Genomic DNA, 16,977 nt, shown 5'->3' on the forward strand with positions numbered 1-16,977 from the left:
CTGCCTGCAAGGCCTTCTGCCCCAGACTAGCCTATGCAGAGGAGAGAACACCTACCTAATAGATCTTAGTAAGTGTGTCCAAGACGACCAGGTAGCAGCCTTACAAACGTTAATAGAATTTGGTGCTGAATAACCTAGGAAGCAGTCACATACCTGAAAGAATGGTCCTTACCCAGGAAAGAAGGAACCTTGCTCTTCATACCATAGGTCTGAGAAATGAGCTGACAAATCCACAGAAATAGTGGATCAAGAAGCAACCTGGCCCTTGAGAGGACCAACAGGCAAAATAAAGAATCTGCCACAACGAAGCTGTAGACTTCAGATTAACTCAAACCATTCAAACATTCAGCCCTGGCTCACATCAGTGCGGCTTTGAAATCACAACAACGTCAGCACAATTTTAAAGCCACATGATCAAAGCGATTTGCACCTCCAATTTCATTGCAGCTTGCAACTTAATTTAACAGAAATCGAAGCAAGTCGCAATTAAATCAGCAAAATTTGTGCAGGAACCTTTTTCCCTTTTTAAACACACACGTCGGTGGGTGCCTACACACTAAAACAAAGATTGTGATACATGTTACATATCCCCACGCACACTAGAGTAAGAGCAATAATTTAATCATTTTAGCCCCAGAATTCCCGTGCAACTCTAAACCAATGACCTATAGGTTGCCTATGGATAATATAGGGTACTGATGTTTTTCACCAGCGCGCACGATTTTTTATTTTTAAAGCTCTTTTTGTTGTTTTTTTTTCAAAAAGAGAGGCGTTACAAAACAGAGGCATCTGAGCCTTTGCTCAGGGCATAGTATCCTAGCTTAGGGCATAGTACAAAATGGGGGGGACATGCTCAGATCCACCCAATAAAAATAAATGAAAATAATAAAAATGAAGAAGGCAATAAAAAACTGGACATGCACTGAATTTTAAGGTGTGATATCATGGGTATCTATTCACTTGACGCAACCTCATCTTTTATAGTTTACCAAAAATGGGCAATTCATTGCATTTGTGTGCCCTATAATTAACCTCAGTGTATTTTCTACTGACATTTTGTGCAAATATCGTGTAACATACTAAATTGTAACTAACACTAAATTTATTTTTTAGAGTGTCTGCTTTCAGAAAATATATAATGTTTTGAGGGTTTTATGCAATCTTCATGGCTAAAACTATTTTTTCATATGTGTGGCAGAGAGAGGGTTAAAGTGTGGTAATTATGATGCTGCAGCTATCCTCCATTGGTTCTAATGCCATGTACACACGACCATTTTTTCAGTCGGAATAAATTCTGACGTTTTTTCCGACGGAGTTCTGATGAAACTGTATTGCCTACAAACGATCACACCAAAGTCCAGCCATCTAGAACGCGGTGACATACAACACGTACGACGGGACTAGAAAAAGAAAATTCAATAGCCAGTAGCCAATAGCTGCTGTCTCGTACTAGCTTCAGAGCATGCATTGTTTTTGGTATGTCGGAACAGAATACAGACGAGCAGTTTTCCTGATAGGAATTGATTCCATCAGAAAGATTTAAAACGTGTTCCATTTCTAGTCAGATGAGGCCCACACACAATTGGAATACTCGATGAAAAGATTCCGTCTGACTTTTTATGCTGAAAAGTCCGACCGCGTGTATGTGGCATTAGCCCAAGAAATAAGCAATCACATGATCACTGATCGCTCAGTTGTTATACTCAATACAAAGTAGCCAGGAGATCAATGCCCACAGGATCCAGTGTTGTCCAGCAGCATTACAGGCTGTCCCTGCTCTTGCATGTGTGGTCAGGGTACACTCCCTCCTTTGACAATAGAGGTTGGAAATGGGAAAATGTACTTTCTATGCACAACTGGTAAGCTTGCTCCATTGCTACTTACCTTTCTATAGCCATGTCCCTTGTATCTGGGCTCATTGGCTCGATATTTCTGACACCAACGACTATCATTGGAGATATCTAGTTGTCCACTGTAGAATGCTAGTGTTGTTTTTAAATGTTATTTTAAATCCTGTGAACAAATTGTTAAAAATAAATGTTGCTTTTTACCAGTGGTGCCTACAAAGTCAATGTTTCCACTTCCAACCTCTATTGTCATATGATTGGGATGTGGCACTGTATTACTGTATGCACCCACAGTACCATCGTTTGATGGTGGATGTAGCTTTCTGATTCATACACTCCCTCCTTGCCAGCTGGCCACAGAGTCCAATCAAGATAAAGCCCCTCTCTACCACAGCAGGGTGTATGTAATATAGGCCAGCATTAAAGGAATAAGCCAAGGAAAGAATATCTTCAGGAAGACATCTGTAGGCTCATCCATCACCTAAGGACATTAAATAAAAACTGAGACTTATCTCAATTGGGAGAGTCTATGCCTGGGCCTTTTTTTTGGGCCACTCACCATTTACCTAAAGTTGTCAGCATAACCCAAGTAGTCATGAATAGGAAGTCCCCTGTGTTCTATATTTATTGCCTCCTTGCTCAAAGCTTACTTCGAAATAACCTTTAAAAACACTCTCCGAGTTCAGGCAAGTTGTTAATAAACCCTATGCTTTACAAAATCTGTGTCTTAAAATCATATTTTTCTTGAAGACTTTTCGCACTATAAAATATTTAAAACAAAAACGCCCATAAAAAGCGCATTTTGAATATTTTATGGAACAGAACAATTATAACGTTGCTGCATTTACAGTATTTTTGAAGAGCGGAGATGTATTTTTAAAGAGCAGAGCAGTTTCCTCTGTGCAAATTGTTTTCATTTACAGTTGCCATTAGTATTGACTCATGAATCATTGTAGAATGTTTACAGGTAGTCAAGTGTGCATTTACAATCAAGAATTCAATACAGAAGCAAAAGCTCAAAACAAATAACTGGTGCTTGTTGGATATGTTATTAAGCTGATATTTACAGGCTCTAGCTGCAGCCACACCTGACAAATGAACAGACGCAGCAAATGTTTCTTTTAGAATATACAGCAACAGATTTGGGAAATTGTAGTTGCTAACTGGACAATATATCTCAATGGTCTTTAAGCTTATTTAGCTTGCAAGATATAGTCAAATGTGTACTGTACTAACATACTGATTTCCTAAAACAGTGCAAAGTTTACAAGGTGTAAATATACAAAGTCAGCCTACAGTTATTTAAAAAAAAAAAAAAAATCTGAGATTTCTGGTTGGTTGCCATGGTCATTGCATAGTGAACTTTGCCCTTTCGTATTAAATAAGTCTGCATATGTTAAAACTGTCAAAAAAGTGTGTCACATTTAAGGAACGCATGTAAACTAGATAATATTGACCTGGTTTTGCAACTGTAATAACCCATATACACGATCGGATTTTCCAACAAATGTTGGATGTGAGCTTGTTATCGGAAAGTCCGACTGTGTGTATGCTCCATAAAACATTTGGTGCCGGATTTTCCGCCCACCAAAGTTTGAGAACCTGCTCTCAAATTTTCTGACAACAAAACTCATTGTTGTAAATTCCGAGCGCGTGTACACAAGTCCAGCGCACAAAAGTCCACGCATGCTTGGAATCAAGCAGAACAGCCGCACTGGCTATCGAACTTCATTTTTCATGGCTCGTCGTACATCCCCACGTTCTTGACGTTTGGAATTTCCGACATTTGTGTGACTGTGTGTATGCAAGACAAGTTGGAGCCAACATCCTTCGGAAAAAAATCCATGGTTTTATTGTCGGAAAGTCCGATCGTGTGTACGGGACATTAGGCAGATGTTATGTCCAGGAGCAGAATATGACAGCTACAGTGGTGGGCAGGGAGAACTACATGTTGTCCACACTAATACAGGGGTCTAATGGGAGTGATACCACTCCTCAGAAAAACAACCAAACCTGAACACAGGAGTGTGAATGCACTGGCAACGTTTGCTCAGGTACTAAGCCAACTAATCTTCCTTACTATATAAATATTAGAGCGGAACTATAAAATATCAGATCTGGATTAGTTTAACTCATTACTGCAACCACATCCAGGTAATTTCCCACTACTAGTGTCCATGGTTGACCCTGTTGTTCTCTCACAGAAATCTGTCTGCCTTCTATTTTCTTTTAGGTAGAGATCAAAATGGTTCTTTCAGATGAAGAGAAACTGTATTTTAAAGAAAATAAAAGTATAAGTAAAAAAAATAAAATAATAATAATAGTAGAGGATCCAAACTTAATTTTCAGTATACAAACCTCAGAACAAACTTCGTATTTTCTGTCTTGCCAGCTCCTGATTCTCCAGACACGATGATTGATTGGCTCATCTTTAAAACCTTCATGTCTCGGAAGGCCTTATCGGCTGGAACAAAACATATTGTAATAAGCAACACTTTAATGCTCTGGCAATCCCAGCTTTCAAAAGTTATTTACTTCGCATGTACTGCGGAAAAAAAGAAACTGAAATAACACAGGCTAGAACATGGCAGCTTTTATGTGGAATAAAATTTCTTTACCGAGTATATTAAGAAATCATAAAATGCTTTTCCAATATTTATTCACAGCACATTGGCATTCAATTATTTCTAGCCAAATGCAGAATTATGCATGAGTGATAATTATTTACCAACATTCCTCAAAAACAACTAGAGGCAAATTTTTCGCACACTATATAAAAAAAAAAAAACACAATTATTATTTTACCTGCAATGAGATTTTAACTTTTTACTCCAAATAGAAGATGGAGGACAAGCAATCTCAAAGAATTTGTGAACTTGAACTTTTTTTTTTTTTTCAGAAGACTGGCAGCATGCTCATTGAGCACAGACGACATCTCTGGCCCTGTTCTGGTGAACAGTCCACTGTTTTTGGATAGAATAGTCCAAAATCTAAGGCTAATCCTACCTAGTCAACATAATTCTTAATTAGCCAAAGGAGTCTGCTATAAATTTAAAGATAGAAATATGAAAGCTGCCATAGCTGACTTTGCTTTTTGAAGGTGCAGGTATCACAGCTTTTCTTCTTATCGCTTCAACACTTAGGCCCCATGCACAGGGGCATCTGCTTAGCCCCTCTGGACCCCTTTTCTCCTGACAGGAGAAAATCAGTGTTATAAAACTAACCTAAGCTGCATTTTTTTTCAAACCAGTTTAGCAGAGTCCAGGCATTTCTTTTATTGGGCAAAATGTTAATTTATTCTGGCCATTGAAATAAACTCTGAAGTGCTAAACGTGGCTAGCTTTTAACAGCGTTTTTTTGTGGTCAAACTTCCCTTTCCTGAATGCGATTTTAGGGAATTTAGAAAACATTTTCTAAACGCCACTGCTACTAAACTCTTAAAAACGTCCATGTGTGCATGGACACAAAGGATAATGTGGGGAGCTCAAGGGCAGAGAAAAGAAACAAGAGTTTAAAAGCAGCAGTGTGCATGAGGCCTAAAAGCTACACCGTAAAATACACGCATTGTACATGCGCATATACGTACGTATGCACACATTCACACGTTGAGGCATTTTATTGCCCAGAATATTAATCTATTCATCTATGCATTAATGCGCCCAAATGCTTCCACTGCTTATGCATATTCCTTGCTTTTTTCTGAATATGCTGGATGTGTTTTTTTTTTTTGTTTTTTTTTGTGGCCAGTAAATGCTTCTCTTCTAATGCTCCTGTAAACGTCCATGTGTACATGGACACATACAGTAAGCTAACAGAGGTGCTTTTACGGGCTGAATGCCAAACTTTTGTAAAAGTGGCGTTATTTTTAAGCTTAGTGTGCATGAGGCCTTAGTAAATTGCTTACCTGAACAAGCAAGGTTTGCTCATCTGTGGTCCACTAAAAAGTAAAGCCAAAGAATGACAGACCAACAGCATAGAGTATGACTTTACCATGGCCAGCTGATTTTGATTTAATTGTCAGGAACAGCTATTACTGAATGTCTAGGGGTCCCCTTTAGTGGTCCATGAGGATAGAAGTGGAGAAAATCAGATGGAGATTAAATAAAAGCACAGTTCTCTAGTTTTCTGTCTATAGGAATACATTCACACTTTTATATTGCCTAACTTCTAACTCTACTTCATGAATCTTAATAAACTTGTGCTGTCAGAATCTTAATAATATGAGGTTGTGCAGGCATGGCTCTGGATACTGTTGAAAGCACAAGTAAAAAGCTAGTTTCAAGTATGTATATCTTCTGAATGATCAAAAGTAAAAAAAAATAAAATAAATTAAAATAAAAAAATTCTGGTCGAAGAAAAACTTTCCAGATTATAATTGCAGGCCAGTGTATTTTCCCAGGTACTAACACATTTTCATAACGTTTCTAAAGCACGGTGAATTGGTAAAAGGCAAATCAACCGACTTCCTTAATAAGACATCCAGAATTAATGGTCTGTGCCTTATATGCTTTAAAGAATAAGTTCACATTTCTTTAAAAAATTATGAATGCAAATTTTTTTGCAGGTAAAAAAAAAAAGTGCATTTATTATTTAGGAGCCTATAAAGCATTGCACCCGCACTCAGCAGATCACGGGGGCAATGCAGGGCTCCTGCGGACTGTCAGTGTGTCTATCTGCTCGTACGGGCAGGCAGTTGCACAATGACAGGAAGACTCAATGAACTACAGAGAGCCCTGGTAGTTCATTGAGCACTGCAAGCCGTCAGCCGCAAAGGATGTTGGTACTTTTAGCTCTTTCAATCGCAGAATGAATGACATGGCCATGTGGACGGAGCCCTGTACAGGTGAGTTGTTTTTCAGATTTTGACAGTGGGAGCAGGGACAAGATCTCCGACCCACTGTCACAATTAGAAGGGCAGCAGGAGTGGAAACATGCTACATGTCCCAAAGGTGAACTTATATTTTAAAAAGGGGATTTCAACCCAAAAACTAAGGGTTAACTATTCACACTGCCCTGTGAATGACCTGTAACCCAATACAAACACTGCTGGAATATACATTTTTTGGGAAAGTCAGACTTTCAGTTGAGTATCTCCAGGCCTGGTTCCTGCCACAGAAGTGAGGTGGCAGGGTCAGTATGCCAGCAGACCCACTGATTGGCTGCCTTTATCCCAGTGCTTTAACTATTGTACACCCATCCTAACATTGCTCAATAACTGGGAGGCATGTTACGTTTGTCCTTGGCACCAAGATTATGGCATGCTGAGAAGTGGCTCCCACCCAGAGTTCTAATCTCTCCAGATTTCACATATTTTGGCTGCAGTTTGCAGTGTCATGGCAGATTAAATCCCCTATGCCCATTTATTAATTCAGCTTGCTTGAATCATACAGCACCAAATGCATGCCTTGCCATGTCCTCCGAGTTGTCTAATTCAGATCTAATTAGTACTTAGCTCTCACCTACAGAGCACTATACTAAGAGACCCAGGGATTGTGGGATATGTGGTTTCTTCACAGGAAGTGTCAGATCTTAAACTTCAGACAAAGTTTGAACAGAACCATGCCACATGCCTCATGTTTAAACAAAAAGCAGAAACTTCTGACAAAGGAATGTGAAGATTTACTGTACTACAGGCTGTACTTACAGATAAACAAATGCCACTATAAAACTGCATGATCAATGCACATCTTATGTAAGTGAAAAACACAAAGGTAGAAGGTTAATGTTGTCTTGAAATGACAGTGTTTGATTCACCTCCAGTAAATGTTTGGTGAACGTCATACTCTTTGCTTAATAAATATGCCCTTAAAGTAGAACTATGGTCAAAGCATAAAATCACATATGTGAGGTCTGCTACCCATACCAGTAAAACTGGGGTCCTTGCTTTTCTAAGTACCCCTCTTGGGACATTCTGCAAATGCCTGTTGATCCTGCCAATAGAACGGTCGTATTTGCATTTCCTTTGATAGGATGACAAATTGCTTCCGTCTGCAGTGAAATCACAACAGTGTTGTCCTCCCTGTCACTGCTGTAGCTGCTTAGCTGTTGGCGCCATTGGTAGCCCTGTCAGTGAATAGCCACTCTTAGCTCTGCCTACAACCATTTACAACCATGGGCAGAGAGATGAGTGGCTGATAGGGCTACACTGATAGGGCTACCAACAACTAAAAAAACTAAAGAAGTGACAGAGGTGACAACACTGCAGTGATTTCAGAAAAAGGAGGGGAGTTGTCATCCTATCAAAAAAGTGGCTATACAATGGTTCTGTTGACAGGATCATCAGTTTCTTGCAAAATGTCCCAAGGGCTACTTAGGAAAACAGGGAGCCCGGTTTGAACGCACATTGTTCCATCTACAGAAGCTTAGGAAAATGATGTAAAAGCCCAGTAAAAGTCCTAAAAAGTCCTTTCGGTCCCCAAAAAGTTGCAACAAAAAACAAGTTTCCCAGTTGCATTAGCCATTAAAAAACAGACACATAATTTTACAATAATTTTAAGGCAGAGGGCACAAAAGTATAGATGCACAAAATACCCATCATGGATAAAAAAGAAAAAGTAATCATACCTATCGCATAGACATGTGGTGGCAAAGTTCCTAGTGATTTACCATGATACTGTTTAATGATATCAGAAGTATAAAGTTTTGGGACATCAAAATATGGATTTATCGCAATTAAAATGTTGGCCACATAAGTCTAAAAAACAAAGAGGGGTAATTAGGATACAGTAAAAACAGTACAGCTAGAATAAAACAATATTTAAAAAAAACTTTAAACTTCTTGTTAGTGTGAGACATTAACATTCCTGGTAGAAGAAACTGTTTAAGTTCAAAGAAGAGTCAGCTTGTTGAAAAATGACTCCTAGAACATTAGCAGAAAAATGACACTAAAGGCTGGATTCACACCTATGCATTTTAAGCACTTTTTGCATTTTGCAGATCTGCACTACAGAAGGTGTTCCATAGGAAACATGTTAAATGGACTGTAGTCCAAATCTGCAAAATGCAAATTGTGAATCCAGCCTTACACAAATACAGAATACATACAAGTCCCTAAAATATGTATTGATGTATAAATATATGTATAGATTTTATAATGAAAGCGAAAAATAATAATAATAATAAATACATATAGCAATATTAAATGCATAATTAACAAAACTTCACCAGGGCACCAAAATCTAAGTATTAACATGTTCAAGTTTTTTTTGTTTTATTAACGCTTGTTTTAATATTCTTATATAGACCCCTTAGGCCTGATTCACACCTATGCATTTTTTTGTGCTTTTTGCAGATTTATACTACAGTCCATTTAACATGGTTCCCTATGGAACACGTTCTGTAGTGTGGATCTGCAAAATGCAAAAAGCACAAAAAAATGCATAGGTGTGAATCAGGCCTTAGAGTGGTTGTAAAGGCATAAGTTTTACCTTCATGTATTCTTTGCATGCAGGTAAAAAAACATGCTCAGTTAAGCTTCCCACCCTGCCCCCCCTAAAAACTTAGTTGAGCCCCATCTCGATCCAGTGATGTGCAAGAGAGCCAAGGCTCTCTCACTCCTCATTGGCTCCTGCTGCTGTTAATCACAGCCAGTGAGGAGGGATCAGGGTGGGACCAAGCCATGCTGTGTGTGTCTTATGGCTGGCTTGGGAGTAAGTATGCATGAGTGCCCCCATAGCAAGTGGTTTGCTATGGGGGCACTCAGCGAGGGGAGGGGACAGGAATGCCGACGGGGACCCTAGAAGCAGAGGATCTAGGCTGCTCTGTGCAAAAGCATTATACAGAGCAGGCAAGTATGAAAAGTCTGTTATTTAAAAAATATATATATATTTAGTATTATTTTAATATACCAATTATAATCTGATCAAAAGATGGCAAACTGCATACATTTCTGGGATTCTTGAGGTATAGGATTTTTTTATTTATTTTTTACTGGTGGGACCTTTCAGTCTCCTCACTTTGATGACATTTCTTGTTGTGTCTACAGGACACCTCCCACATGGCAAACAGATGACAAAAGGAAAAAGTCTATCCACAAAGAAAAAAGTTTTGCTTTTACATCAACTTCTTCATTTTCATTTGGAATAGAGTAAGGGAGGGTTATAAAACCCTTGTCAATTTAGTTTTTGCCATATGCATCCCAATGGGGAGATTTCCCTTTAATTCCTGTCCCATAGCCAAAACAGGAAGTGAGAGGAAATCCCAGTGTGTCATCAGAACAAATGTCCCCATTGGGGAGGATTCTTCCCCTCTATTAGACTACTTTCACACTGGGGCAGGCATCGGCGGAAAAGCGGCGCTATTTTTAGCGCCGCTTTACCGTCGTTTTATTGGCGCTATTCGTCCGCTAGCAGGGCAGTTTTAACCCCTGCTATTGGCCAAAAAAGGGTTAAAACCGCTCGCAAAGTGCCGCTGCAGCGGCAGTTTGGCAGCGCTACCCCACTGTTTTCAATGGGCAGGGGGGCGCTTTAGGAGCGGTGTATACACTGCTCCTACATCGCTGCAAAGATGCTGCTTGCAGGACTTTTTTTTTTTACTGTCCTGCAAGCGCACTGCCCCAGAGTGAAAGCCCTCTGGGTTTCACACTGGAGTGACAGGAGAGACACTTTACAGGCGCTATGCAGGCACTATTTTTAGCGCCGTAGTGCCTCAGTTGTGAAAGTAGCCTTAGTGTTGTGATGTGAACCCAAAAAGGATTTTCTTTCACTTTCAATGATAATAGTGAACAGGACAAATAGTGAGAGTGAAGTTTCCTATTGGGCGCACAGACAGTAAAAAAGACCTGACAGGGGTTCTAATCACTCTATCCAAAACTAGAAATGTTGTGCCTTCAGTTACACTTTAATTATAGGTTTGTTTTGTAAATTTGGATAGCCCAAATAAAAACCACGAATCCACCGATTTCAATCAGCTGTCCTACAAACTGGAAATCCACAGGGTCTTAACCACTTGCCGACCAGCCGCCGTCATACAGCGGCAGGTCGGCACGATCCCACGAACCGTCATAGCTATACGTTGGTACCTTTAAGTGGGATAGCAGGCGTGTTCATGACCGGCGCTGACCGCGGGCACAAGAGGCAGATAGGGCCGTGTGTGTGTAAACACACACATCTCAGTTCTGTGAGGCGAGAACAGAGAGATTGTGCATTCCTACGAGCTGGGAACCACAATCGCTCAGCTCCTATAGTTATTCCCATCCCCCACAGGTAGAACACACACCTAGGGAACACATTTAAACCCTTGATCGCCCCCTGGTGTTAACCCCTTCCCTGCCAGTGACATTTATACAGTAATCAGTGCATTTTTATAGCACCGACCACTGTATAATTGTCAATCGACCCAAAAATGTGCCAAAAGTGTACGATGTGTCTGCCATAATGTTGAAGTCTCGATAAAAATCGCAGATCATCCGCCATTACTAGCAAAAATTAAAAACGCATAAATCTATCCCCTATTTTGTAGACGATATAACTTTTGTGAAAACCAATCAATATAAGCTTTTTGCAATTTTTATTACCAAAAATATGTAGAAGAATGCATATCGGCCTAAACTGAGGAAAAAAAATCCTTTTTAAAAACAATATTAGGCTATTACAACAAAAAAGTACAAAATATTGTGTTTTTTTCAAAATTGTCACTTTTTTTGTTTACAGCGCAAAAAATAAAAAAACACAGAGATGATCAAATACCACCAAAAGAAAGCTCTATTTGTGGGAAAAAAAAGGACGTCAACTTTGTTTGGGTACAGCGTCGCACAACCGCACATTTGTCAATTAAAGCGACGCAGTGCCAAATCGCAAAAAAAGGCCTGGTCATTGAGCAGCCAATTCTTCCAAGGCTGAAGTGGTTAATGAATACGAGGTGGACTCTGCTTTCCAAACAAACTCCCCCACCTTTCTGTCTCTCTTGCAGTAATAACATTTTTCCTGGTTTTATACAGCCCACTGGTGGGAGAATACACCAGTGGCTGGATGATATCCTGCAAGGTTAGTCATGTAACAGCTTTGGAACGAGAGAAGAGGGAATTTTCCATTCTGTAATCACCTGCATTTTAAAGTGGAACTTTAGTCAGAAAATGAAGTCCTGCTAGGTCACTTCAGGCAGGCCTCTTTTGCAGGTATAGCTATGTAAAACTTTTTTTAAAAGTGTATGTACTGTGTAAAATCCAGAAAAAAAAAACGCGGTCTCACCCTGCTCTGCACATGTGCGGTCGTTCTCCATTTTTAGGCAGTGCTGAATTTGTAGAGGCCAATCTACTGAAAGTTTTATGCTGCCCATACACTATACAAAAAAATCGCCCAAACCCATTTAAAAAAAAAAAAAAAAAAACATTCGGCCATGAGAGCAAACGATGGTGCCTGTTCGTTTTTTTTTTTTACATATATCTAGTGCAAAAAGTAAAGATGGGAAACACATTAACCTTTCGATTTATCGTTCATTCGGCAGAAATGTTCAAACTTATCCTTCCATTTTTTCGGCTCAAAAACGTCCCAGCGATTAACAATTTTGTGCCCATTAACTGGGCGAAAAATTAACTGTCTAAAGGATTGAATTTCAGCTGATTTTTTTGTATAGTGTATGGCCAGCATTAAACCCTCCTATTTTTCACAGCCACAAAATCTGCTTCGGTTTGATCTGAAACTGCCAAGGTGGTGCATATGTGATCAGTTATGATACCAGACATTTGATGGCTTGACAGTTTAGTGGAGGACACAAGCAAATATGACAGTTGCAATCCCGGCATTCCAGGAATGTAACTGTTTTTTGAAACTATTAAATAAACAGGTTTAGTTTCTCTTCATGATTTACTGATGTTCAGGGGCTTTGGGCTTTGGGCTTTAGGAAAATGGCAGCCTCCAGCAAGAAACAGGAACAATGCTGGAGACACACAATCATTTTGGTGGCATAATTATTAATGTGGAAGGTATGTTCCTTGCTACAGAACATTATTTTTTATCAAGTTGTTATGGGTAAAGTTCTGCTTTAAGGAGCTAGCAGCCAAATGAAAACATCAGCATTGCCCCAAACCGTTTACCACTTGACGTCCGGGCTACAGCGTGGACCTGAATTTCCGGGAGGCAGTCGTATCACGGCCTCCCCTTTGCACGCTCCCCGTGTGCCCCCTACAGGGCGCAGGTGGCACACGCTCTGATCACCGAGACTCAGGTGATCACAGATCGGAAAAGTCAATCACCAACTTACGTGCAAGGGACATTGGTCCCGAAGAGGAAGGAGGCCCATCTGCCTCATCTGTGCCAGTCAGTACCCCCTGCCAGTGCCACCAGCCATTGCCCACCAGTGGTGACAATCAGTGCCACCTAGCAGTGTTGCCCATCAGTGTAACCTACCACTGCCAATCAGTGCCCATCACTGCCAGCTATCAGTGCTCACCTAACAATGCCCTTCAGTGCCACCTCTCAGTGCCCACAAGTGCCGCCTATCAGTGCAGCCTCACCAGCGTACATCAATGAAGGAGAAAAACTACCTGTTTGCAAAAATGTATAACAAAATATTATATTTATATATTTTTTTATTTATTTTTTTAATTCAGTCTTTTTAAAAAAAAAAAATTTAACAAAAAATAAAAATCCCAGATGTGATTAAATACCACCAAAATAAAGCTCTATTTGTGGGAAGAAAATGAAAAAAATTTCGTTTGGGTACAGTGTTGTATGACCGTGCAATTGTCATTCAAATTGCGACAGCGCTGAAAGCTGAAAACCTGGACAGGAGCGGGGGTTTAAGTGCCCAGTAAGCAAGTGGTTTATCACTTTCTTCCCACAAATAGAGCTTTCTTTTGGTGGTATTTGATCACCTCTGGGATTTTTATTTTCTGCTAAACAAATGAATAAAAGAGCAAAATTGTTATTTTTGTTTCTGTTACAAAACTTTGTAAATAAGTATGTTTTCTCCTTCACTGATGGACACTGATGGGGCTGCACTGACGGGCGCTGATGGGCACCGATGAGGTGGCACTGATGATGGGCACTAATGGAGCACTGATAGGCGGCACCGATTAGCACTGATAGGTGGCACAGATATGCAGCATTGATGGGCACTGAAAGGCGGCATGGATAGGCACAGATAGGTGGCAGTGGTACACTAATGGATGCCAATCAGTGCCAAACAATGCCCACCAATCTGTGATGCCCATTATGGGCACAGATTGGCATCCATTGTGGGCACAGATTGCATCCCTGGTGGTCTAGGGTGGCATAGCTGGTGGTGACTAGTAGTGGCATCCCTGGTGACGTCCCTGGCAGTCCAGTGTGGGCATCCTCGAGGGGGCTGCGCTGATAATCAGCACAGACACACACACCCAGCCCCCCCCCCCCCTCCGTCAAAGGAGCAGTCGAGAAGCTCTCCTTTACTCGTGCCCGACAGACGCCGATCAAAGGCTCTTCCTGTTTACATGGTGATCAGCTGTGATTGGACATGGCTGATCGCGTGGTAAAGGGATTCTGTCAGACTCTTTATCTAGATCGGAGTTGCGGTGTGTCAGACTGACACAGCGCAACAACGATCGCCACGATGCTCAACCCCGAGGTCTCGATATCCTGGCGACGTCATATGACGTCCGGTCAGGATATTGTAACCACTTTGCGAACGTCATATTGCTATATGGCAGGCAGCAAGTGGTTAAAGTGGTGGTAATGTCTACCTTGTTTACTTATACCTACAGGTAAGCCCAGTGCCGGGACAAGGTCATCCAACAGCCAGGGCAAAGATGCCAAACTGCGCCCCCCTTTCCCTTAGGGTTAGGGTCAGGGTGCCCCCTACCCCTGCAATAAACCATTGCGCCAGGGGCAGCTGCCCCTCCTGCCCACCCCTTGTCCTGGCCCTGGGTAAGCCTATAATAAAGGCTTACCTGTAGGTACAGTAAATATCTCCTAAAACGTGCACCATTTAGGAGATATTTACTATAGTAGCTGCCGGTGATGTCACAGGCGCATGTGCACTGTACTCCATCCACTGAAAGAGACATGCACTGGAGTGACTTAATTGAGGCTTGGCCAGTCAAACTGCCAAAACCTGTGAACCCGGAAGGAAGACCAGATGAAGAGGGAGATGGGGTGAAGATGGAAGCCCCGTCAGCGGTGACAGTGCGCCACTGGAAGGCTTTGTTCTAAGGCAAGTCTTTCAAAATGTGCTAGTATGAAATAAATACTAGCACATAATGCTATTATTTTGCAGGGGACTTTTCCGGTTTACCACCGCTTTAAATCTAGATTAAAAGCCTGGTTATGCACACTATACTAATATATTGCACCAGGAAACTATAATGGTTTTGGATCAGTATTACTTTTATACGTTTTAACTTGTAATTTTATATATAAAATGCTTAAAAAGGTTCTATTTATAAAACATTTACACGAATTTCAGAAGCACTCGTTAATTTTGTAAGAGATTAATGCCTAGATTGTCAGCTCCATTGAACTACCAAAATATGGCATCATGTTATGAAATATCTCAATGTGAAACCTATACCACATTTTGGTCACTAGATGGAGCGCATGATGCAGGAATTAATCTCTTAAAAAATGACAGTGACATTTCATTCAGATTTCATGAATGTGATTTGTAATTGAACCCAAAATGTATCTCTAGGCAAAATCTTTTTGTTGGATAGAATTGGGAAGGGTGAGACCCTCTGTTATGTTTTTATTGCTGTGTTCTCATCTGGGAAATTCAGATCATACATTCCCACCTCATCCCTGGTGGTCCAGGAGTCTTCAGGAGGGGTTTTCTCAGCTAAGCACACGGTCCTTTTTTCTAGACATTTGCTTGGTTGCTTTCAATTATGGACAATATTTTAAGCACATTTACTGCACAACATGCCAATTGGTGATTGCACATTCACATTATTTGGTGAAAGCATTTTAAACACAGAAAGTTGTGTTGATGCCATTAACCTTTACATGAACAGTTGCAAATGTTATATATGAATAATTGGGAGTGCGGTTTCAATACATTTCATTTACCAAGCACACCATCCTACCTGCATGCCTAATCAAAGGGCAGGTGGATTCCAGAAAGTAAAGGCTAGATGAATCGTTTGCCCTTACTAAAGATGGCCAGAGCCAGAAACGCTAGGGGGAGTTTTCAAAGTGATCTCTCATCAAAATAAAGCATGGAGACATGGATGGATGGGGGGGGGGGGGTTGCTTTAAACATTAAAAATGAATTAAATAGAACTTTTCAGTTGTGGTACTTGGATGCAGTGTTGTTTTACTTTAATAAACCCAACGATTAGCATGGTAAAACAGAAAATACTGTATTCTCTATGCAACATCTGTCTTCCTAAATGCACTTTTAGAACTACAACAACAGGGATTAACCAACAGAATGCAATACTTATGATACTTTTGTGGCAATAATACAAACTTTGATCTAACAAACTTGAAAAGCATTTCAGAAGTTGCTGAGCAAGTGAAGGCCTAGGCTCAAAATAAAAAAAGCAAGCAATGGTATAAAAAAAAAAAAAAAAAAACACATGGCTGTCATTTTACATCATCACCCCTTTATTCGGGAACAGTAAGAGATGAGAAAGGTGGAAACATGGTCATTAGGTGTCAATTACCATCATTTCTCTTAGGAAATGTTCTGTGTCAAACCTATATTCCAGCTGTTACTATTCTGGCAGATGGCTGGATTACTTCTGTTATTTGGTCAGAATTGATCAAGCAGAATTAGGTAACCTGAGAGTAGTATAAAAGATTAAGGTCGTCATTTGAGCTGGTAGCTGTCAAAGGAGACCTGTGTGTGCTTACTTTCTAAACAAGGGAGGAGAGAATGAAGTCAGCACAAAGTAAGTGTTATATTAGCAGCTACCAACGCTGCAAACCACAGTCACATTAAAAATCCTTTGTCTAGCTTAAGATTTAAAAAAAAGGGGTTTGTAACGGCATATAAACATCTTTCAATTATGGAAATGGCAGTTATAAAATCTTAGGATGTGTGTTATACAGTCAGGTCCATAAATATTGGGACATCAACACAATTCTAATCTTTTTGGCTCTATACACCACCACGATGGATTTGAAATGAAACAAAGATGTGCTTTAACTGCAGACTTTCAGCTTTAATTTAAGGGTATTTACATCCAAATCAGGCGAATAGTGTAGCAATTACA

The 16,977-nt window shown here is 40.3% G+C and overlaps 1 protein-coding gene across 7 annotated transcripts in view; it reads right to left on the reverse strand.

Moving 5' to 3' along the window:
- Window positions 1-16,977, reverse strand: part of MYO6 (myosin VI) — a 416,768-nt gene that overhangs the window by 271,257 nt on the left and 128,534 nt on the right. For all 7 annotated transcript variants that reach the window (XM_077487353.1, XM_077487359.1, XM_077487358.1 and 4 more), the window contains 2 exons: window positions 8,412-8,541; window positions 4,206-4,311 (listed from right to left, as the gene is read on the reverse strand). In XM_077487353.1, the coding sequence (XP_077343479.1) occupies window positions 4,206-4,311; window positions 8,412-8,541 (236 nt within the window). The remainder of the gene's footprint in view (window positions 1-4,205; window positions 4,312-8,411; window positions 8,542-16,977) is intronic.

Source organism: Lithobates pipiens, unplaced genomic scaffold (assembly GCF_037356315.1).
Source record: "Lithobates pipiens isolate NorthernLeopardFrog02 unplaced genomic scaffold, aLitPip1_a1.2 Scaffold_18, whole genome shotgun sequence".
In the NCBI taxonomy this organism is placed as follows: domain Eukaryota; kingdom Metazoa; phylum Chordata; class Amphibia; order Anura; family Ranidae; genus Lithobates; species Lithobates pipiens.